The sequence below is a fragment of the Stegodyphus dumicola genome, chromosome 2 (assembly GCF_044657685.1).
Source record: "Stegodyphus dumicola isolate Sdum_Otavi_A_Nest chromosome 2, ASM4465768v1".
Classification (NCBI taxonomy): Eukaryota; Metazoa; Arthropoda; class Arachnida; order Araneae; family Eresidae; genus Stegodyphus; species Stegodyphus dumicola.
In genome coordinates this window covers 227,685,322-227,710,065 of record NC_140769.1, presented here as the reverse complement: position 1 = coordinate 227,710,065, position 24,744 = coordinate 227,685,322, and the positions used below count along the sequence as shown (strand labels likewise).

Sequence of the window (24,744 nt, the reverse complement as noted above, 5' to 3'; positions counted from 1 at the left end):
ATTTCTACCATCTTAAAAAGAAACAAAATAAAAAAAACTTAATGTTAATGATTAGTTTGTTTTATTAGACATTTCTTGCAATATTAGCTGCTTAAGAAATTTCATTTTGTGTATCTACATTTACTCTAATTTATAGAGTGATACAATATCTTATTCAGTAACAATGTTCTATTGTTCAAGTTCTGTAATTATTGTGTCAAGAATTAAAAATAGAGATCTAAATAGCCAATAGAAATCTTTTCATTCTCAACAACTTTTTCCTCACTTACAATGGTGGTGTTCTCTGGATTTAAAACAACCGTCCATAGATTTAATAAACCATTAATTGACTGATGATTGATCATTACACTGAAGACTTCAGTTAACAATTTACATGTCTTCACATAAAATTTTGCAGTTTTTTTCTATTAAAACCATACCACTCATGACATTTTTTCTGGGTGCCAGATGTCATATGTTTGGTTTATATCAGCCATACTCAGCCTTTTTCGTCCGCGGGCCACATTCTCGGAAGCACTATTTAAAGTGGGCTGCAACATTATCACAGGCCAAGATAATGCGAAATAACCACACCCATTTGTTTTATTATGAAAATGTATTTTAATAATACATAATTGTTAGAGAAGAGTATGTTTCTGACAGCTTAGCTTTTGATATATGGCCAAACGTATTGTTAAAATTTTCTTAGTTTTTGTTAAAAAAAATGTTAACTTTATTTCAGTTTACTAAATTACGACAAGTAATACAATTAAAATAAAAAAGAAACGTAAATTACATAATTAATGTATTTATTACTTTATTTAGACTAATAAGATCGTTGAAATTGTGTACACTTTAAAAATCTTTTCTATATCAGGCTTACTACAAGCTACTCGTAAGACATCATCCAAATGATAATCAGTGAGCCGGTTTCTGTATACATTTTTTGCATACTTCATTTTAGAGTATGACGATTTACAAAGATAAGTTGATGCGAAAAAGGCGAGCACATTTTTGTACAGTTCTGTATTGTCCAGGCACAGTTTTCCAAAAATCGGCATAATCCATTTCCGCCCTCTTTTCTTTAAATAAAGCTTCCAAATGTGTGTTGTTCTTGAACTCTATAAATTCATCAAACAGCTGTACGTAACTGCAATATGCCTGCCAGTTCTGATATGACTGTTGTATCTAAGTGCCAAGGATTTTCGAGAAGTAAGAACATGCTTTTAATTTTCCTTAAATCACTGAATCTACTTTTAAATTCTTCCGATAATGCCATTAAGTAATTTGAAATCTTCATACAGTTACCTGAAGAAATATTAATACCTTCCGTTTTAGCTTTAGTCATTGATGGAAAATTTTGCAGTATTTGGTTCTGAATCTCTTCTTTATACACATTAAGCTTCTCTTTGAATGCAAATATTTTATTTGCCATCTGTGAAATTATTTTATTGTCACCTTGTAAATCCAAATTGAGCGAATTAAGTTTATCTGTAATGTCACACAGAAATGCTAAAATACACCACCATCCATCATCTTGCAATTCACTGCACATTTTATTGTTTTGCTGTAAATACAGCATAATTTCTTGCCGCAAAGAAAAAAACTTTTCCAACAGCTTGCCTCTGCTAAGCCAATGAACTGAAGTATGTAAAAGAACATCGCTGCATTGACTGCCCATTTCCTCCAAAAGGCTTTTGAATTTTCTTTGGATCAGTTCTCCTGCTTGGATGTAATTCACTGTACTTATGACAGTTTTCATCACAGAGTCTATTTCAAGACATTTAATGTGCTGGTAAATAATGCAATAAAAGGTTATTAGATTTGTTAAGCCATTTCTTTTTTAACAGAGAAATAAACCCATTTTCCGAGCCTGTCATTGAAGGACAGCCATTGGTGCACACAGAAATTTTCTTATATCTATATTGTTCTGTTCAAAGAAATCGCAAATAATATCAATATAGTCTCTGCCTCTGGTTTGGTCCTTCATTGGGAGAAATTTAAAAAAAATCTTCTTGAACTGAGTTGTCTTCAGTACAATATCTAACAAAAACTGAATATTGTGATGTTGCTGACATGTCAGTGCTGGAATCAAGAGCCATGCTAAAGAACTTAGAGTTTTTTAAGTCTTGAACTATGCAATCGCAAATACAGTGTGCTATGTCTTCAATACGTCTAACGCAGGTTGAATCTGAGAGCTGGAGTTTCTTAATGTCTCCAATTACTTGATTTTTGTTGTTGAATTTATCAAATAGTACACTGGAAGCAGTTAACAAACACTCCTTTACTATTTCTGCATAAGTAAATGGTTTCATATTCTTACCAAGTATATAACAAATTTCATATGATGCCTTTGTTACCGCTGCATCTTGTGACATCACTGCCGACATAACGTTTTGTTGTTTCACCAAAGAACGTTTCAAAGCTGCCAGTTTCTTCTGTCTTACAAGTGGACCCTTGAGGAAAAGTTTCACTAAACGATCTGTGTTTTGTTGTAAAATGGCGATCAACATATTTCTTTAATATAACACTTTCACGGCAAATTAAACAAGTTGCTGACCCATGTTTATTTTGCACTACAAAATAGTCAATTTTCCACTGATCTTGAAACAGTCTTCTTTCATCGGATATTTTTCTTTTTTTAGAAGCCACTCCTGACATGGTGAATAACTATTTTTTCAGTCTTCACCCTCACTACAGAGACAGAAATACAACATACGCACGACACAAGCAAAACACACGTACTGACTTGTCTGCGACCTTAGGGGGGGGGCGAAGCGGCGCACTAATGCGGCCACGCCAACATAAATGGTGGAAACTAGTTCGCATTGCGTGTGAATAAATAGAAAAGCCGTATTTCGTAGAATACTTGAGTTCTTCCCCTTGGAATTACAGTCAACAGTGGAAAATTTGACGAAACCAGTATTGTTTTTGCTGTAATTGCATAGATGTTTGATTTGCAACTTAAACAGTTTACTAACAGGTAACAGTGGCATCAACATTGCGTTCGCTTTATGAATTATTGCCGTGCAGAATTTAAAAGTGAGCTTGTGGCATAGCCTGTTGTGAGGTCTAGTGATGTGCAACGGTAGTAAGAGTGCGGATACTCGTGCTCACTCACCAGGCCGCAAACGATATAATTGTTGACGTGTCGCTAAATACCGTTAACATGTCGCTAAACTATTGTTAAACATCAGAAGAAATCTGTAGTCTTCGTGGCTATCATATCTAGTATTAAAATGCTTCCAACCACAGCAACCTGACTAAATTCATTCTAGGCATACCTTCTCATGCCACACAATTACTGAGACGGACTGCACAATAACTGACATGCGTTGTGCAGTCATTGCAGAACGTGCTGCTTAAATTCAGGGCATTGGTTTCGTCGTTATCCCTGCCCGCATCTCGCCCATTTTTATCAGCCAATCATTTGAGATTTTTATTGCGAAATTTTGAATACGGGGAATAGCTTGCTGGGCCCCTCAACAAAGCTCGGCGGACCGCAAGTGGCTCTCAGGTTGAGTACCACTGGTTTATATCCTCATGCAACCATGTTGTTTTAAACTTAATCATAGTTATAATCATTATTATCAACATGCATCTTATCTCTTCAAGACGTATTCTGAAAAAAAAGAAAGGTTGTGTTCGACTAACCAGCTCAAGAAATTAAAATGTGACTCAAAGCTAAACTAGCAACATTTTTTAATTTCACTATTCCATTAACTGGTCAATGATTGGGCCTTCTGTGAATTCTGAAAATTCAATGCAATAGAAGACTTAAATTACATCATTTTCATTTAGCATTTCTTCACATATTCCATTAATCAGAAAATTTTGCCTTTTAAAATTGATATCTAAAACCTTCAAATTTGCTGCTTCATCATCATGAAATTTGTTAGCTGTCTATGTATCATGGCAAGCAATTTTAAAAAAAAAAAAGTGCAGACACATCCTTTCATAACATTGCAGTGTTCCACAAAGATTTTATATTCAAACATTTTAAGAATTCTTGGATAATCTTAATGCTGCACTTATGTCAAAATGCTACTTTATATCTGCATTTTAGTGTGCATAAAATTTTGATATCCGTTGGTTGAATGATGGACATACAGGTTTAAGGAAAAAGTAAAATGGAAACGTTATTGTTTACTAAAACTTTAATAAGTTTAATAATAATAGCCTGAAAATAATAAGCCACATCCAATTAGAAAGTTAAGGAAGAGCACAATTCAAAATGCTAGCTAAGTTAAACAAAATCTCATTCTTTCTTCCTTCTTACCTGCTATGCCAACAAAAGAAAATAGCACACCCTCTTCCAAATAAATATTGGTCTTCAAGCTTCTCATTGTGTATAGAAGTAGATAAGACAGAGAAATGCTACTTCTCCCACAGTCGCTCAAAGGCTGAAAATGAAAATGCTGTTTGCTAACTAGCAAGTCTTTAAGGGTAAAATAATATACTGTTATTCAATACTGTCGCTGATAATGATGTCTCTTAGTAAAAGAAACCTAAAAACCTAACACTAATCAGGAGAAAATTTGATTTACAGATTTCTTGAGAATCATCATCTCCATTCCTACACCACGTCAGAAAAAGAAAATGTCTCAAAAAAAGGAGGGAGGGGAGTTTTATGTGAAGTCAGGATATCAAAGTATTCTGGTTACTAGACATTAAGATTTGGGATTTTGCACTGTATTTATTCTCAATCATTATTTCAATAAATTACCTTAATTATCCAGAATGTTTGAAGGAAAAAGTATAGGCTGAATTACATGTACAGAAGTAAACCTTACCACACTCATTCAATTTTACAATTATTATACATAAAATATTTAGAATTGAATTGCCACTTTATGAAATAACAACACAAAGGCTTTTGGAAACTATAAAATATTTATTTCAAATAGAACTACAGAAAATAATTCATAATACATATGTTTCTTAAGCATGAGCAAGGATGATCTAACAATTACTATGCCAGATGCATTTAAATGATTAAGAGGTATCTAATTAAATGTCAGTATACAGTATATATGTGACATGGCCACTCAAGTAATGGATTTCCTAATATGTGATATGTGCTTCAGAATTATCAAATATTAAGTATTTAAATACAAATTAATAGTTAGAGAAATATGTAATATTGCACAGTAATATTTCAGAACGCATAAATTTATTGATGAAAGCGAATACGGTTTTTTTATTAAACTTAGAAAGATTATTATTTTATTAAATGCATAACATATATCACAGAAATGAAGGAAAGTCTTTCAAAAAAATTGTAAGTATGATTCTATTCATATAATGCAATACTGGCTGAACAAAAAAACTTACTTGAGATGGTGTTTACTGGCAGTGGTAAAATGGAACAGACAAAACAGAATAGATCAATTAAAAAGAGAAAAATAAAAAGCAGAATATTAGATTTAATGAAATTAGTTAAGAATCAGTGATCATTTCATACAAAATAGAGTATAACATAACAGTACAGATCAAGTTTAAACAAATTTGAGGAGGAAAAACAATTGGGGGAATTTAAGCTAAGACTAGCATGAAAAGAAACATAAGACAAGAAAAATAAAGAAAACAAATGATGAGACATTTGGTTCCAAAATATGATTGAAATGATAAGACCATATATGCAAAACATATGTGGATGCATACACACCATAACATACAAACACCCCAAAAAAGAAAAGAAAAAGAAAAAAAAAAAAAAAAAAAAAAAAAACAAACTTGAATTAGAAAAGTAAAAATTTTTCAAATTACTCAAAGTCTGATTTTGCACAATTAAAGTTTTATAACTTTAAGGGCAAAAAGCGTTTAACTAACTAAATATAATTTTACAGGTAAAAAACGTAAGCCACACATGTACAAAGAAAAAATACATACATTTGGGAAGTCAGAGAGAACATTAATATGAGACTAAGCTCACTTTCCAATTCATGCAGTTTCACATAACTTCGCTCAATACAAAAATACTAGCAGAGACCTTAAACATGCACACTTCTTATAAAATATTGAAAACACTGAGATACATTATAAAGGGTAACAGCTCAAAAGTAATTTAAGATACTTTGATGTGCTATCAATATAACATCCAGATAACAGCTATATACCAAAAATAAAGGAACAAGAAGGACCAGGAGTGAAAAACTGAATCTGCAGGGATACTCAATATAAGGACATAATTTTGCATGTTACATTTATTTAAGACACAGGTTTGCAATTGAGGGCATACCAAAATAACTCTTATCAGAAATAAGAAGAAAAGGCAAGCATTTATGTCAAAGAAAGAAGGAAATATAATTAAATTTCTATGTCAGGCAGCTCATAAAAATAAAAGATCGTAAACTGTGGATAAATTGCAAGTAAATGAAAAATCTATCTGATACATAAATTATAAAGGAAAAGAAACCCACAAGGGCTAATTTTTTCCTCTGCTGCCCTTTCTGCCCTTGAGGGTAAAATTCAAATGAAACAGCATAAACAGATGAAAAATTAAACAAAAACACAAATAAACAGCTAGTTTGCAAGTACTAGAACACAATGAGGAACTCTTCAAACTAAAGGGGAAAAAAATGACAAACATCTGGGTATAACAAGCAGGCATCTATATATACGCTATGTATTTAAAAAACTCTTCCAAGAGTCAAATGAGAAGGTGGCTGAAAGTTAAATTGCCATCCTACTATAAGAAACTCTGAAAGTTCTAATCTAAAGCAATTATGGCAATCAGGGTTACTAGAAAATGTCTGCAGTTGTCAAAGCGAGACAAATTAAGAGATATCTGAAGTGTCTAACTACACAAGTATTAGTCAGCTTTCTTTCAAGCAGTTATGAGTTTCTTTTTATAACATCAAACCTCTTTCTTCTGCAGGCCATTTTGTCATTTATTATGTGTTTATTACAGTTCAAATATGGGCTACGGTAAATAGGACCAAAGCTTCTTGAGTTTGATATTTTTCAAATAATTAGAAAAGACAAACTGTCTTCTAGACAAGTACTGACAGCAGCCTTCTTAAGTATGTTCATTGTTTCACATCTTCCTGGAATTTCTGGAGATACGCATTGTTTATTCTTCCAGGAATTTCTAGAGTATACGCATTGTTTCTCCTTCCTTTCCTATTGTCCAAATGAGTTTTTCCTGCTTTTAGTTTTTTAATTTCAATTATTTTTTATAGACTACCAATCAGGAAGAGCTCATGGGTTTTTTCTCAGCTACAAAAAGGATACTAATCTTCTTCTTCTTTTTTTTTTCTGTTCACTCTTGATAAATGACATCTTAAAGCAGTAATTTCTGATCTTCTCCAGCTGATAATACAATTAAGGATAGGATGCCTTCATAGTAATGCTCTATCACAAAAGTGTCAAGCATATAAGCAGTTCAGCCAGTGTCTGCTAGTGCAGAAACAATCACAGAGGTGTGCTATCATAAAGGTGGCAATATGTACAAAAAGTCAGTTTGAAAAATGAAAAAAATCAATCCACATAAAAGTCCACACACCTTTACACCTGGATCTACACAAATATGGTTTTATTTGCTACTCTGATTAGTAATGCAAATGAAAATCTTACTTCATAGTCATGGAACATGAAAGTTAAAAACCTAAGCCTCCTAATGCAATCAAAATTCAGGATACATTGTGAAATTTTCTGCCTTAGCTCATATTGGACAATCTGTTTAAAGTAACAGTGTTATGATGGGGTCCTGTAGTGGAACACTTATGATATCATGATGCAGTGATATTAATTTTAAATTATAAATATTATTATACTAATACTTAATATGAAATATGTTCTTGGTAAGCCAACTCTGAATAAAATAAACCTCTTACATGATCTAAACAAAAAACACAATTCAAAGTTACCTGCATGGCTGAATTTATTAACTAAAGAACGCAGAAATAAGAGCTTCCCAACAATGATTAAAGATGTCCCCCCCCCTTCTGAGACTATGCAGAACATCACTGTAAGTCCTGTTGATTTTGTACAACCTATGTCAAGATAGAATGCATTATGTCTTCATGACAGATCTACTAAAAGCATATTTAAAATAAAAAAAATTCAAATATACATCACAAAGCTCCAAGCAGAAAAGCTGGCTTCATGAAAATTAAAGACCTCTCAGGTTTTGACAAGTCTCATGACTATTTATGTTTTTCATTCCAGGTTAAATGCTTGTGCTTTTAATAAAGTTTTAAATGCTATCTAGTCTTTCAGCTGATACCCAAAACACTGCAATTTTTTCACTTTTGACAGTTTTCATGCATATTTCAGTATTCTGATCATGGGCAATTTTGTTCTAATAGCAAACAATAAATTGTAGGTAAGATTACTAAATCTCTAGTTTAAAAACATAAAATGCAAGACTTTTATCTGTTAAAAACTTTAATTTTAACCTATAACAGTTAAATCTATGCTTGATGTTTTATTAATTTCTAAATTCTTCTGAATATTTCCAGAATTTCAAAATGATACAATGCAAGTTTTAAACACAATCTTTACAGTTAATCACAAAATATTAAGCAGTTGTTGAAAATAAGAAAATGTTATTTAATAGCAAATCAATATATCCAAAATAATTTTTTAATCTGGCATTTTTACAGGCATAAAAATTTACCTTTTTAATCAAAATAGTGCTTAAAATCAAATCAAATAATAATCTTAATCAAAATAGTGCAAAAAATTACCACAATAACAATAATGAATAATTACAGTTATCTCTTATAGTTTGATTTTCTACAGATAAGCCTTCATTTCCTAATTCTATATCAACAGTAACAACATTGCCATATAATGTAATCTCTGATAAAATTTCATATGTTATATAGCTGACTCATTTCAATGCAATATATCACTGATAAATAATTAATTAAATTAGCCCGTAAAGTAACTACATTCAGTATCAATCAATTTCATAATTCCATACATAATATTTCTGATATATTAATTCATAAAAATAATATCAGCATTAAACTGAAAGAAATACTTAGCATTCCTAGAACTGAAATCATGTTGTACATTTTAAAAATACAATCAATACCATATACTTTAAGACATATTATTAAAATTAAATATATATGTGAGTATATATATTTATATATACACATACAAATATATATAAACTATTGCTAACTTCAATGTACACAAATAATGAAACCTACTGTTTACTAAGTGGAAGTCATTTTAATTAAAAGTTTAAAAATTTTAACTACATAAGAGAATTTTTGTAAAGTTATGCAAAAGGTTTCTTACATACTACAGTATTTTTGCAAAAGAAATTATTTGCAAAATAAATGAAATTTAAATAATTAAGAGGGAAAAAATCTGCCAACATCTTAAAGCAAACAATATTCATATTTACTTGAATTTCAAATGATGTTCTAATATGGACAAGAAGCAAAAGTTCCTATAACAGTAATTTCTGCATAGTAAATTACAAAAATGGCACATTTATGCAGTCCTAATGATAAGATGGACACCTGAATCTGAAAACACAGGCTTACTTAGTTCTCCCACTTTTAAAGCAAATGATGCATCTTCAAATGGTTTCTGCATAGCACCCCTACCAAATAACCCAAGATCTCCACCCCGTTTAGCAGAACTGCAGTCACTATATTTAGAGGCTAGTTCTTCAAATGTAGCTTTTCCAGTCATCAGTTGTTCTCTATAGCCTAGAAAGTAGGAATACAAAAATTCAGAACAAAATAACACTTTTCTATAATATCTTACCTGCTTTTTTACACTAACGTAATTTCCTAAGTTTACCAGCCACTTTTACATCGGCGTAATACATATATTATTTCTGGAGTGAGGGAGACTATTTTTAACATTATCATGCAAAGAAATTAGATGAAAGTAGTACCATTAAAAACAAAACAGTTTTATTAGTTAACAATGTGACCATCCAGAAAAAATATTTTGTATTAATTTAGCAAGGCAATGGTAATAGATCTAAGGAAAAAATACTAAATTTATTTTTACTTTTCATTTCCCTCTCTTTAGAACAGTTTATGATATTATTATTTTAATACATAATTATAAACAGTTTTTTTTTTACAAAATGCTACATTAACATGTGTCTCACAAATATGAAAACAGAAAATTCCATACTCATGTCCCTGTAGTTATCACTAAAGCTTAAAACAATGCAAACATTTATACAGTATTTTTAACAGATTTTGGCTAAATTAATTTGCTTGAGATGCAGTAATACTTGTCACTGATTACTGTTTTATTTTTTCTTTGCCAAAAGGAGTTCCCTTTTCAGGGAGCGTATAGCTGATTTATTACATTTTGATTCACTGTCACAGCTGGAAATATTTTTCTGTTGCTACTGACAAACGAAAGAATTGAAACAATGTTTTAATTAATATTGTTAAATTGAGAATCATTTGTTCTCCTATACCATTTTTTTTTTTTCCAAAAACTTTATTCAGAGGGTAGGGGGAATTCTTCATCTTTTATATATACTTCTAGTCTTCAACAGATGCCATTCTCTATCAAGATTTTTATAGCTGTTTTCTTCAATAAGCTTTGGCAAATGCAAAGCAAGTAGCATTCTTTCTGTCTCTCTCTCTATATATATATATGTTATGGTGAAACACCAAAATCTGGAGAATGTCAACATTCACATAGTCGCTTGGTGTATGTCCGAAATATTTTCCAAATAGTCTTATTTCTGACTTACACTGGTGAATGTTGAACATAAAGAATATTATATTTCCTTCTCCGTAATTCATTCGCGAAAAAACGCACTTGAGACTCAGAATAAGAACTTAAGAACATAAGAACTTAAAACACACAGTACATTCAAAATGAGAAAGGAAAATAATAGAAGTTATAAACTTACCAAATTATGTGATTCAAATCTTATTTATTGCAACTTAAAACTATTATGACACTTTGAATTGCACAAGAGGCCCTTGCTTTTACAACTGCATTTATTTGTGGAACACTTCCTTTTGGAATAGCAGCATGTACATATACTCCTCTCTTTTTGACCTGCACCAGAGCATATCTGTGATTGTCGACATACACCGGTGAGGGTCCGAATGTACAAAAATGTAAAGAAATATTCGATCTTTCACCGACGTATTTGGTGAATGTTGACATTCTCTGGTGAAAGTCGACATTCTCCAATTTCAGTCTTTCACGGTAACACATATATATGTAAATCTTACTTGTATAGTTCCGAATTCAGGATCAATAAATATATTAATACAGGATTTCCAAAACTTAATTGTTTGAATACATGATTAAGAACTTGATATGTATGATGCCTCTTTCTAAAATTTCACTCATCTAAATCCATTTTAGAACAGTTTTTACTCCTGCCCCTTGATATATTTTTCATACGTCTAAAAACTGATCAGTTTGGTTGTATTTATCATTCCAGTGCTATTATTTGTAACATATTGAATTTCAGAAAATACTTCATTGTTGAAATTAGAAGATGAAGGCTATATTGAAACATAAGTATTAATTTAAATTTCTATTAACTGCTCTGGTATGGTGACTATTACAAACTGAAAATGTAACTGGAATTAATGTATAAAACTGGAATTATCATAAATAGATAATTATCCTGCCAAAATATAGATGCTATTATGCAGATCACTTCTGCAGGAATTTAACTTGTATTTTCATTATGCATAAGAATGTGAGGAATACTGAAATTACAAATGTTATTAGAATAGAATTTCTCGTTATTACTTCACCACAAGGATGACAATTTCATTTTTAATTTAAAAAAAAAAAAAAAAAAGGCTTACGCCGAAAATTAATTCAGTCTCTCGGTAAAATATGAAATAAGATAAATTAGATAATATAGATAAGTAAGATAGTATAAATGAATTAAACTGTATGATTATGCAAAATTATGCTACCGCTGTTTGCCTATATGGAAAAATAACATTGTTAAGGAATATATCTATTATTTATTTATTATGTGCTCCGACATTAGGCACTACACGGAAAGGGAGGGACCTTCAGTGGAAGTGGCTCATATGCACGTTACACATTAGGAAAACCTCGAAAACACCCAAGCAGCCAGCCAGTTCACCAGGACTCGAATCTGGACTGAACTACCAGTGTTCAGTGGCTTTTATTGCTCGGCTGCTGATGGGCCTTTGTTAAGGACTTTCTGCGTGAAACTGGCCCGTATGTTCGTTGTACGTGAAGGAAAAAACAGAACCTTTATTTAGCAGCAGTAGAGAATACAACCTCAAGAACCACCAGTGTATATTGAAATCACTGATATGCCATTAAGTGATATTCAATTGACCGAAGGTATAACCTGAGTGTTATCAATACAGGTACAATTTCTTAGAAGAAAGAAATTGAAGCAAAAGGATACATATGTATTTATATTTTATGATATACTCCTTTTGATCATCTCCTAGGAAATGAAGAGTAAATGCTAATTTAATGAGAGATTTTTTAAAGTTAAATCTTAGTAAATGCTGTAAAACTGTAATTTAATACATTTCTGACGTTTTGCTTTCTTGATACATTTTGGATTTGGAAATATTTATAGCAAAAGAAATACAGAAAGCAAATATATAAGAATAATTATTAATGATCTCATAGAAAGCAAATATATAAGAATAATTATTAATGATCTCATAGAAAGTCCTGACTTTATAAGGGGAATTTAGTCTTTATTTATAAAATCATCAGTAATTGGAATATTATTGTGTTTCGTCTCTTTGTATTTTTGAATAAAACTTCTATGCTGAATATGAAAAAAATATAAATATAATATTTGAGCTTAAATCTGTGATTTCCAAATATATGAATACACATATGAATATTTCTCTCTATATATACACAGTTATCATATATGCATGGTATTTACACATATGTACATGTGTATGCTTTTATTCATGTGTGCATATGTATAATATGCATATATCTGCTTACATACATGCTACACATTTAAGTTTCTATTGCATATGCATGCACACCTCATTTGCATATGTAAATACCATACGCATATGCATATCAGTATGGTTAGGTTACTTAGGTAGAATTCTAGAGAGAAAGTTAATCATGCGAAACACAACTGAAAGTTTTTACCTCAAGTTAACATTGCACTGTTGAGGGAAAATGAAAGGGAATTTTTTTAATTTCATAGTTGTGAGAGGTGAAGGTCATCAGACAAGTGGCAGGGAAAGGTTATCACACGACTTTCTCCGCACCCTAAATGATGGAGGGAAAGAATTTCTCTGGCTGAAATTTCGGCTACACCCGTTTTTATGATTCTGAAGCTCTGGTCATTTTTTCTGTCACCCATCTTCTAAGTGTTAAAATACCAATCAAATCATAGTAATATATCATAAAACCTAACAAAGGATTAAATGTAGTAGTAATATGATAAATGCAATGACTGTAGAAATAATATAGGTACAATACAAATTGCCTTTTAAAACCAAAAAGAGAGCAAGCTCAGAAACTGTAAGATGATGGTCATATTAAGATACACAGTTTATGCTATAGAAGACAGCAAATGGGTGAGAAAGTAATTTGTTAATATCTTGTTATCATCAGCATCCATTAAATTATTGTGTTTACAATTTCTATGTTTGCCTTGTTCAACATCAATGTTCCAGTTCACATAATTAGGCTTGAATAATAATATCTAGATTGCTAAGACTGAATGTAATCTTTTCCTAAATGTTCAGTTTTTAGAGGCAATCAAAATATCAGAAAAAAATTGCTTTAAAACCATAAACTATTTTATTATTAGTCACAATCTTCTGCAATCATTGAATAAAAGAAATGCTTTGATCCTTTGTTTTCTGCCATTTTTTTATAAAAGTCCAGCAGCCAAGCGGTAAAATCACTGAACACTGGTAGTTCCGACTTGGGTTCAATTCCAGGCGGACAGGCTAGCTGCATGGGTGTTTTCACGGTTTGCCCCATGTGTAAAGTGTATACAAACCAGTTTCCCTTAGAAAGTCTTCCACAGTGGCATCCCTCCCCTTAGGCAGATAGCCATAGTGTGCTTTGCCATAATTTATCAGACCAAATCAAAAACCATAAAACTGAAACTCCTCTTTGGATAATCTTTTGCTGCCACAAAAGGCCAGTAACTGAATCTTCCTACAAAAGTGGAATTTTGTAACTTGTACTTTTGTTTTAAATAAAACACCTCTTTCTTCTTTTTACATGTAACCACCTAAAGAATTCTTTTTAGATACAAAATCTGAACTGGATCAATCTTCCTGCTCCCTAAAATAAATTTATAACAGTTTCTAAGCCTATTTTAAGGTTTCACTATTGGAGATATACCTAGATCACTACTGTAATAATTGCTTTTATTTTTCTGAACCTTTGTGTTTATCTTGAACCAATAACTTGGTTTATTTTTTATCAAAATCTGATATCCAGGACATTAGCATTTAATCATCAATTAATTTTATTTTCATTATAAGTTCACCGGCGGCCAAGAAAGTCGCTGAACGCTGGCAGTTCAACCTGGGTTGATTCTAGGTATACATGGTGGCTGTATGAGTGTTTCCATGGTTTTTCCCATGTGTAATCTGTATACGAACCAGTTTCCTAAGAAAGTCCTCCATGAAGGCATCCCTCCTCGTACGCCCTGGTATGCTTCGCCAAAATTAAATTAAATAAACTATAAACCAAACATTTTCATTACAATTCAGAATTCACGTTTTTTCTTAAATTTTGCAATTCCAATTTTCTCTTTCAGATTGTTGAGTTTTATTACATTTAAATATGAAAATTTCAATTTTCATGTTTAAAATTTGATTTCAGAATTTCTTTAGTGTTAAGAAATCTTTACTATGTTAGCAATGTGACTTCAAAATTTGAATATTCAGATAATAAACTATACATGGCAAATTTTAATTTTTGTGATCGTTTCCACAAACAACGTTACGTATTATATAAAGCACCTTTACTTACTGCAAGTGAACAGAGTTATTTTGTATACATGCAATTCATTAAAACTTTCAAAAAGTATCTGCTTTATTTGCCTTCATTTTCTTGCACTGAATGTGCAAATATATTTTATTTATTTACAGTTTCTGAAATTTAAAAATTGTAAAAGAGAAGTATATAATATTGAACACGAGTTAAATATTTCATCAAAAGTTGGAATAAAATAATTTAATCAGTTCATGACATGAAATACTGTTACTGTAAATCATGAATTTTTGGTAAAATATTTCACTGGTTATGATAAAGTAGAAAACAGCTGCATGGTAATATGCAAATAGCAAATATACTATATTATTTATGGTAAGTTCACTTTGTATATACAGTACAAAGTCTTTCATCCGGATTCGTCGGGACTTCAGTTATTCCGGATTAGGGGTTTTCCCGGATTATAGATCATCAATTTAAATCTGTAAGACAGTATGCAGAAATTACGCAATCAAAAATATGAAACCGTAATTTATGAAATAAAGAGCAATTATGATCTAAAGGGTATTAATATTTACAAAAAAAAAAAAAAGCTTAATATTTATTTGTTTACTTTATTAAACATTTCTTTCAATGCGTGCATGCGTAAAACATACATTACACATAGTCGAAATTAGAAAATTGCAACCAGAAAACTATTTGATGTGTATTTGTGATATTTATAATGACGAGGAATTTGATTTAAATTATATCAAAGACAGAGTACATCGAGATGAAATACTACATTTAGTAAGGAATTATAAGCAGATTAAAATAAAAACATCTGCCCTGAAGATAAGGATAGTGCTGACAGATCAACTTCCAATTCATTTTATCTGATGAAGAAAAAATACTTTATTTACTATTACTTCAAATTTTAATTATACATCAAAATTATCATACAAAAAAGAAACATTATTACTTGGTTACCTTCAATGATTTCCAATGCTTCTTCTTTGGTCCTGGTTATACTATCTTCCCTCCACGAGCTAGGCCGCCTTGAATCTCTGTGTTTGACAAGCAAATGACTGCATCTGACTTGGTCTACAGAATTTCCACCACCACCTCCTCCAGAGCCAGGTTCTGCAGGTTTTGTAGGCCTATCCCACTGGCTTTCTTTGGTGTAAATATTTAAATAATATGCTTGTCCTAAAATTAAAAAATTACAGATACAGTCAAAAGTCGTTAATCTGGACTCGTCGGGACTTCGGCGATTCCGGATTATAGATCATGAGTTTAAATCTGGTAAGATGGCATGCAGAAATTATAAAATTAAAAATATGAAACTGTAATAACATTTATAATCTAAAGGGTATCAAAATTTACAAAAAAAGCTTAATATTTATTTGTTTACTTTATTAAACATTTCTTTCAATGTAAGTTGTTTAAGTTGCTTTGTTTTTTATGTGATAATACCTTCTCTTTAATTCTATAAACAGATATAAATTCTTGTTTAGTTACAAAGTTCTGCTGTTCAAGTCCTATAATTGCTGTGTCGAGAATACCGACTAATTTGTCAATCGAAATTTTTTCGTTTTCAATAACCTCTGTGTCACTTTCTTCGCTATCGGAAGCAAATTATAATGACGAGGAATTTGATTTAAATAATATCAAAGACGGAGTACATCAAGATGAAATACTACATTTAGTAAGGAATTATAAGCCAAATAAAATAAAAACATCTGCCCTGAAGATAAGGATAGTGCTGACAGATCAACTTCCAATTCATTGCGCGCCGCGGCGTCCCCGCCCCTGGCCGCAGAGCAGCGTGAAATTGATAAACAGATTTCGGAATGGTTAGATAAACAAAGGATATGCCTTTATCCATTTTTTGCAGCAATTCCACTTTTTGTTTAATGGACTTCGAAACATACTTTCGCTTTGTAAATCCTTTACATATTAGTAAATATATACAGTCAAAAGTCGTTAATTCGGACACCCGTAATACGGAATTATCTATAATCCGGACCGTCCGGATTATAGATCATTCCGTATTATGGATGTCCGAATTAACGACTTTTGACTGTATTTATAAATAAATACCATTAAAATATGCAGTATTCAAATTAAAATTAGATGCTGCATGATGAATTAAAATATTTTTAAACTAAACAAAATTCACAGTTCATTTATACACTGCATGAAGAAATGTATGTATTAGTAGAGTTAGTGCAACTACTGCTACAGGTACTTGGTCTAGTCAGAATTTCAATTGCCTCTACTGTTAATACAGAAAATGATACACCATATACAATAATGAATTAGAGAAGCTCATCAATAGTAACAGCTTTAATCAAAACAGGATAGCCTTAATTAAATATACGAAGGATCATCCACACTAAAAAAAAAAAAAAAGACAGAATCAAATTTTTATCAATAAACCCATTAAAATGCCCTGAAATTACAAAAGAAATTATAACTAGGCCATGCAGCAATAAAATCTTCTGATCCCTTCCCCTCCCCACCTGGACAACTATTCCCAAGAATAAAATAAATAACTCAGCCATGGACAATAATTATTATTGTGCTGCAGCCACACAAAAATAAAAGGAATGAAAGAAAAGTAGAAACAAAAACAGAAAAGAAGAAACAAAAACCATGCATCTAATACTGTATTAAAAGGCATTAGATGATCAAGAAATAAGTATGTATAAAAAAAGAATAAACACCCCTCAAAAAGTAAGCAATATAACGAATTTTTTTTAATTGGCATAAAAACATAAAACATTACTTTAAACAACCACACAAATTTTTTCTCAAAATGACAAAAATATTTAAAATATACATCTCTTTAAAAATTACCAAGCTAACAATCAAAAGCAATATATTAACTACTGTGACCAAAGGCAATATTTTCCCACTCAATGAATTTGAAAAAGGTGAACAAAATATATGTTCATAAATAAACAAAATTAAATTAATTTGACAATTTTGCAAGTCATATAAAATTAAACCTAAATGTAATAATGCTCAACGGAAGGTAAACAATTAATACATCAAAACTTAGTTATAACCTGTCTAAAACTGAAAAATATTTTTCATATTACAATGCAATATTAAATAAAAATTAGCACTAATTTTTCAGCTTGAATATTAAAAATATATTTTTATCTTTGCTTATAAATTTATTAATTGGATAAAAAAAAGCCTCATTTATGTATTTAATTAGAGAGATATATTCTTACCTATACTACTTTAAATTTTTTTAAATAATTTATTCATTAAGAAATAAGATTAATTTTTTTGCATATACCAATAAATGGAATATTTTTTCAATGTTATTTCAGAAAAAGTCCGATTTTGTGTCAAAATACCTATATTAGGACAATACTATATACTATAAATCTAATGTATATCTTAAGTTGCGCTTTCGAGACATAAAAAACGCAATATGAATTTCATCAAACGGCCCAGTAGAATGGGAGACATAGAACTGTCCCCCTTTTTTTCACACTGTACATATACATATATGTAAAATCAAGAATAGGTAAAACAAAAAATAAATTTCATTTACAATAATCTCATTTTAAATTTATTTATTTCTCCTTTCTATCCTAAAGATGTACCATGTAATAAATCTATCTAGGTTAAATCCTTTAAAAACTTAATTCCTGACACATGGTTCTTGTGTAATGCTAATGATGCAAGTACTGAAATATCATTTCTTTTTTCTCTTTAAATATACTACAAAAATGTTAGAAGTGCCAATGTAAAATTCAAGAGCGGGTGCACATACTGTAAGTTAGCTGTGCTTGTCCTCTGTCTACCATAAAAGAGATATTAAACTGGCCCTATTCCTTTAATGGATCAGCTATGATATATACATATTACTCTATATTTTAATACAAATATTAAGATTATATTACAAAAATTTAACTAACAAAACAATATACATTTATTTAGTTGTGAACTAGAAATTTCTGTTATTGCTGCATAGGTGGAGGTTTTTTGGTACTTTATTGTTATTGGGACCGGATTCACAAATGTATATATGCACATACATATTATATACATGAACAAATACATCCATACATTTCTGAATCCGATTCTGATAACAGAAGAGTACCGAATTCTGGGGGGGGGATCTATTGGTATAAGTGACCGGAAAAATGCCCACAGGAAAAATGCTCACAGGAATGAATGCTCATAGGTGTGTGTGTGTGTATTTAATTATGGCAAAGCTCACTATGGCTATCTGCCTAAGGGGGAGGGATGCCTTCGTGGAGGACTTTCTAAGGGAAACTGGCTTGTATACACGTTACACATGGGGAAAACCACGAAAACACCCATGCAGCCAGCCCGTTCGCGGGATTCGAACCTCGGACCGAACTACCAGTGTTCAGCGACGTTACCGCTCGGCCGCTGGTGGGCTGAATGCTCATAGGAAAAAAGACCAGATAGAAATATGTCTACATAGAAAAAAGCTCTCTTAGAAATGTGCTCACATGGAAAAAAGCTCAGATATATGCTCACAGGGAAATAAGTCCACTGATAAATAAAATACATATAAATATCCTTACATGAATTCAATAATTAATCGATTTGAACATCGTACACCTACTTGAATTTTTCAAAGAAAAATTATTTAAATTACCAAAACATCTATGGTATATATATATATATATATGTATCAAAACTGTATAACTTTTGTGTTGATTTAGTTGCTATATAAGATTAACAAACAGGCCATTTTGAAATAGGAAAAAAAGAGGAGGAAGGAAGAAAAATGAAACAGAATATACAGCGAAAAATTATTACAATTTTAACTGTTAAAAAAATAGTAAGTATATGTTACACATTTTATAATATAAACATTTAGAAGAATAAGCAAATAGAAATAATTATTTGATTTAAATTATGTACAATACCTTGTTATATATAAATCATGTATATTTCACATAAACTTATAAAGTATTTCTCTTGCCTTCTTAGCATGCCTTCGTGATGTGGTGGTCTGCATGCTGGGTGCATATTGCAGAGGTTCGTGGTTCGATTTCCGGTGAAGGCTTTGCTCATTTTTCACGTCTCCTGCTTCCAAAATACCTAATGTCTCTACAGTGGCACCCGAACTAAAAGGGTGGTGGATGATGATTCTCCACACCCAGGATTTGGCAATTGGGTCCCCTAAAATCCCCAGTCACCCTTTAAAAGGGGGATATATAAGGTATTTCTTCCGCCTTCCTAGCATGCCTTCGTGGTGTGGTGGTCTGCACGCTGGGCGCGTATTCCAAAGGTCCATGGTTCGATTCCCGACGAAGTCTTTGATCATTTTTCACATCGTCTGCTTCCAAAATACCTAATGTCTCTGCAAACTTACTGAATATTAGCTAATACACGTAAATATATAATTTTATCATCGATTTCATCATAGTTTCTTACATGATTCACGATTACCGAATGTAATTTTTCATATTTTCTTTCTTTTTTTTTTTTTTTTACTTCAATACGCCTTGTATTTACAAAAGCTAGTAATAAATGTTGGCAGGCTAAATCATTTTTCCGTCCGTCAAACAAAAACCACATACTAGGATGACTACAATTAAATAATGAATTTTGTACCTTATGAAAGCTTTTGTAATAAATTGTTGTTTTAGGAGATTTTTCGAAGGCTGCTACATAATGATTCCACACTTCGATTGGAAACTGTGGTCTTCTAGAACTTTTTTGTCTCCAAACTTAAATAACTACACTCAAACATCAATTTCTATAGATACTGATCAAAAGTATGCAAACATAGAGTAAATAAAAAACAATAATAAACTATTGGCAGTTACAGGGGAGGAAAAAAAAAATGTCGGGACATTTTTTACAGGGGTTACAGGAAACAGGGTTTTACGGGAGCTACAGAGAAAAAAAAGTACAGGGGGCAGTGGTATAAAATATTTCAGTTTTCATTCTTTTATATACTGCAACTGAAAAGGTTAACCACTTAAGTTTCTTTTTTCCGTCGTATTATGACAAAAAAAAAAAAAAAAAAAAAAAAAAAAAGCATATTTTTGATAAACATTTTTATGAAGAAATTCATTATATAAACCCAAATCAGCAGTCAGAACTATTACAGGTGTTGAATTTATTGATTTATGCTAATTTTTATTTTCATCGTAAAAAAGCACATTTTTTCTTAAAGTTGGCTTTTTTCGAACAAGTAAGCAAACTGGAAAGAACACTTCACAAAAATAGATGTCAGAATTTAAAATGCTTTATTTTATTACATATCTGTTCGATTCCAAAGAAGAATTATTAAGATGAAGAAAGAAGGATTATTAATATCAAGTTCACAAAAGTTCCGAATTTGCATTAGATTATGTATACTTTCTCTTTCTTCATCACTAGAGAAGTCAGAAAACAAACTGTCATTATTTCCAGAATCATTTAGTGAAATTTCAGATTCACTATCAGAGTTATCTTCAGATATAAGCTGCTCGTTATCATTCATTTTTTCTTTTATTTTAGCTCCAAATTTAAAAGAAATAGTATTCGCAGTAGCCGAAACATCGAGCTAGTGAAAAGAAATTTCCCGTCTTTACTTTACTTGCGTAAAAGAATTCAGTAAAACCTAACCTTGAAACCAGTTGTTTTGCAATTCTAACTTTACTGGATTACTAGCCCCATCTGTTAGAAACATTACACACTAAACAAGCAAAAAATTCAGGCAAATCAGTGTATTAGACTAGAAGAGGAAAAAAAAAAAAAAAAACTTGCCCGAGCACCGCTTGGGAAAATAAAAAAAATGCCATTTCCAAGTACCCAAACGACTGGGAAATGGTTAATATGAGCATTTGTCCAATAATGTTTCTTTACAAAAATTCAAGTAGATGTGCAATGTTCAAATCGATGAATTATTGATTCATTAATGTAAGGATATCTCTACGTATTTTATTTATCAGTGGGCTTATTTCCATGTGAGCATATATCTATGCGGGCTTTTTTTCATGTGAGCATATTTCTAAGCGAGCATTTTTCCATGTGAGTATTTTTCTATGTGGGCATATTTCTATGATTTCTTTTTTCCTGTGAGCATTTATACCTACGAGCATTATTCCTGTGGGTTTTTTACCGACAGCCGTTGGTATGAATCCACAGTAGGCGTGAAAGTGCTAGCTTAAATCACAGGTTGTGAAAATTTCATGCTCTGTCATATAACTATTCCATGAACTTTCAGATTCTTTCCATGATAAAATTACTATGTTAATTAAAATGCAATGCTTGAAAATATATTTCAAGTTTAATAATTTCAATGACTTTTAATTTTTCTAGCAATTAAAATGAACTAGCGACAATAGCTATCAAGAACTATTTTTCTTCTATTCTATTTGTATCCCTGTATAAAAAGAAGACATTTTTAGGCTTGCATACATAAAAAACAAATATTTCAAAAATTGAATCACATATCATACATTTAATGTCAAAGAAACAAGTATTGTCCTCACCAAATGTGATAAATGTATTTTTTAATCTTTTAGAAAGCTAATTTTTCTGAACTTTAACTGAGCTGCTAATAATCTGCATTTAAAATATATAGTTTCCATAGCTGAAAATACTTTATCTAGTATTAAGCAAAAGCTAGGACACAATTTGTCCATTCTCCTAGCTTGTGAAGGGATTCCTTCAGCTCATCATCTTAAATACATCAAAAATTCTATCAAACTGTTAGCAATCTATTAGGAAAAAAAGGCCAAAAGATTATATTCCATATACAAATGACAATGGCAACTGTACTAGTGATATTTCCAAAACTGGCATCATAAATAATTATAGAGATGATCAAACAAATTTAGAAAATTCATTAATATTTGGCCTCTAAAAATTATACATAATACATATTTAATACTGTATATCTCACTACAATATGAAAAAATAAACAAAGCAATACTACTCAAAACAGTACCAGATTTGAAGCTAATCATTTGAAAATAACATACTCCTGTATACCTGGAACCTAAAACTAATTAAACTTAAATACCTAGAACACATACTTTTTTACACACAAATTTTTAAGCATGTGATTTGATTTGACCTTTCCCAGATCGCGGCAAATACTATTTTGATGTAACTTCACATACTTTTTTCAACATTACATATTTCGGCTGTATAAATTTTTCTTCTATTTTAGTCACTCGGTGTAAAAAAATATAATTATTGCAAGCAACAGTATAACTTTTTTCCCACAATACTGCACAATTACAGACATTGAGCTAATAATATTTTTTTATTACAAATAAAAGACTCTTAAGGGAAAAAAAAATTCCTTTCCGATTCTTTAAGGAAAAAATGTAATAATTCATTTATTGGTAAAAACATTATACATAAATTTTCGATATTATTAAATACATCATATTAAAGCTGTTTAAACATGCGAATTCAATACCTTCAAAGCACAGACATGCATGGGAAGTGGTTTCGACTTCTCAAGCATAAATAAATATTAATATAAACAGAATATAATTAATATCGCACCAAAAAATCGCTATTAAAAAAATTAAAAAGATTAATGTAATTAAAATTATCATACGTATTCCTACGATAGATGCAATTTTCTTTTTGTATTTTAATTTTATTTTAACATTACTCTTTTAAGTTGTAAAGCTGACGGAACAAATTTATTTAATTTGCTTAACTTTCCCTCAAAAAAAAACCTTTGGTCTTGGTGAAACTAACCAGTTGAACGGCTCATTCTTTTCTCCCACCCCTTCGGAAGCTCTTCATCAGCCATGGTCAATTTTTAAAAATACTTAAATTTCTCCAAATTCACAATTTTCAGTTGAATAACATCTACAGATCCACCGTTACAAATAATGTTGCCAATTCCAATACCCTAAATTAAGAGCAAAAAAATTCTTTCTCCCATTCCTCTTTTTTTTTTTTTTTTTTTTTTTTTTTTTTTGTAATTTAATGATATCGTTCACAAATTTTATATTTATATAGAACTATAACCCTTTTAAAAATTCATTTTTATTACGTATTGTAATAATAAAATTTAGGAATATTTTTATAGATATTTCATTCATAAACTACATTACTGTTTTTATAACGAACAAGGAGGTTAATGAAGAAGAGAATGACTGATGCGTCGACTGCTATATGTGTTTACGGAAGGTTTCTCATCGTTAATGTCGTTTCGTATGAAATATTAATGTAACAAATCGGTGCATATCATTATGATTGTAAAACGATTTATAGATAACTTAGGTCAACATTGGACGGAAGTTTCAAAACATGTTAGAGATTCATTAGTATTTATGGATGATGCATCAGCCGAGTGTTTACATTGGCATGGAGGATTAAGAAGAATTCTTGATGGAGGTGCTTTAAGTGTGGAAAATTTTTCTCCATTTGTGGTTAGAAAATTATTATTTTGAATAACATATTATGAAAAAAGCAATTTCTTTGTTTCATATATTATGTTTTAAGTAATACATACAGCTTATAAATGGCTTTCGTTTCCATATTTGTATAGTCGCTCACATGCGTCTGAGGGCTGATAGTTTCTTCCTAAGCTTGAACTGTCGAAACGAAATTGCTTCCTTTACGGTTTCGCGAGTTTCCCTAAGTGTGAAAAAAAATATATACGAGCTAGTTTCCTTTAGGGAGACGAGCACACTGCTGTAACTAAATTTTTTCCATTTCGGATTAATTATTATGAGTGGTACAGATTGGAGAGTCAAGCACACTTGTGATTATGCTCCATAATTCATACAAATAAACTCTGTATTTAGAAAATGTACCATTAGTGCGTTTCTAAAACAGTCGCAAGAGGCCCAGCATTCTAAGGTGTTCAAAGTCTCCTTCTGAATTTGAAGAAAAGCAGTATAACAATGAAAGAAATAGTAA

At 30.9% G+C, this 24,744-nt stretch overlaps 3 protein-coding genes across 5 annotated transcripts in view; 1 reads left to right on the top strand and 2 right to left on the bottom strand.

The window, feature by feature from the left end:
* Positions 1 to 1,111: 1,111 nt before the first annotated feature.
* LOC146998892 (general transcription factor II-I repeat domain-containing protein 2-like) lies at positions 1,112 to 1,741 on the bottom strand. The gene has a single exon (XM_085810265.1). The coding sequence runs from the start codon at positions 1,739 to 1,741 to the stop codon at positions 1,112 to 1,114; it is 630 nt and encodes a 209-aa protein (XP_085666391.1).
* A 3,112-nt stretch (positions 1,742 to 4,853) lies between these two features.
* Positions 4,854 to 23,716, bottom strand: LOC118187073 (putative peptidyl-prolyl cis-trans isomerase dodo). The gene is made up of 3 exons (XM_035357251.2): positions 23,572 to 23,716; positions 15,844 to 16,062; positions 4,854 to 9,656 (listed from the first exon to the last, which is right to left on the bottom strand). The coding sequence occupies exons 1-3, from the start codon at positions 23,624 to 23,626 to the stop codon at positions 9,436 to 9,438; spliced, it is 495 nt and encodes a 164-aa protein (XP_035213142.1). The 5' UTR covers positions 23,627 to 23,716; the 3' UTR covers positions 4,854 to 9,435.
* Positions 23,717 to 23,975: 259 nt separating this feature from the next.
* Positions 23,976 to 24,744, top strand: part of LOC118187071 (sec1 family domain-containing protein 2-like) — a 77,807-nt gene continuing 77,038 nt past the window's right edge. For 2 of the 3 annotated variants that reach the window (XM_085811841.1, XM_035357248.2), the window contains exon 1: positions 23,976 to 24,251. In XM_085811841.1, coding sequence (XP_085667967.1) covers positions 24,072 to 24,251 — 180 coding nt within the window. In that variant the 5' untranslated portion in view covers positions 23,976 to 24,071. The other variant, XM_035357249.2, reaches the window with a different exon arrangement.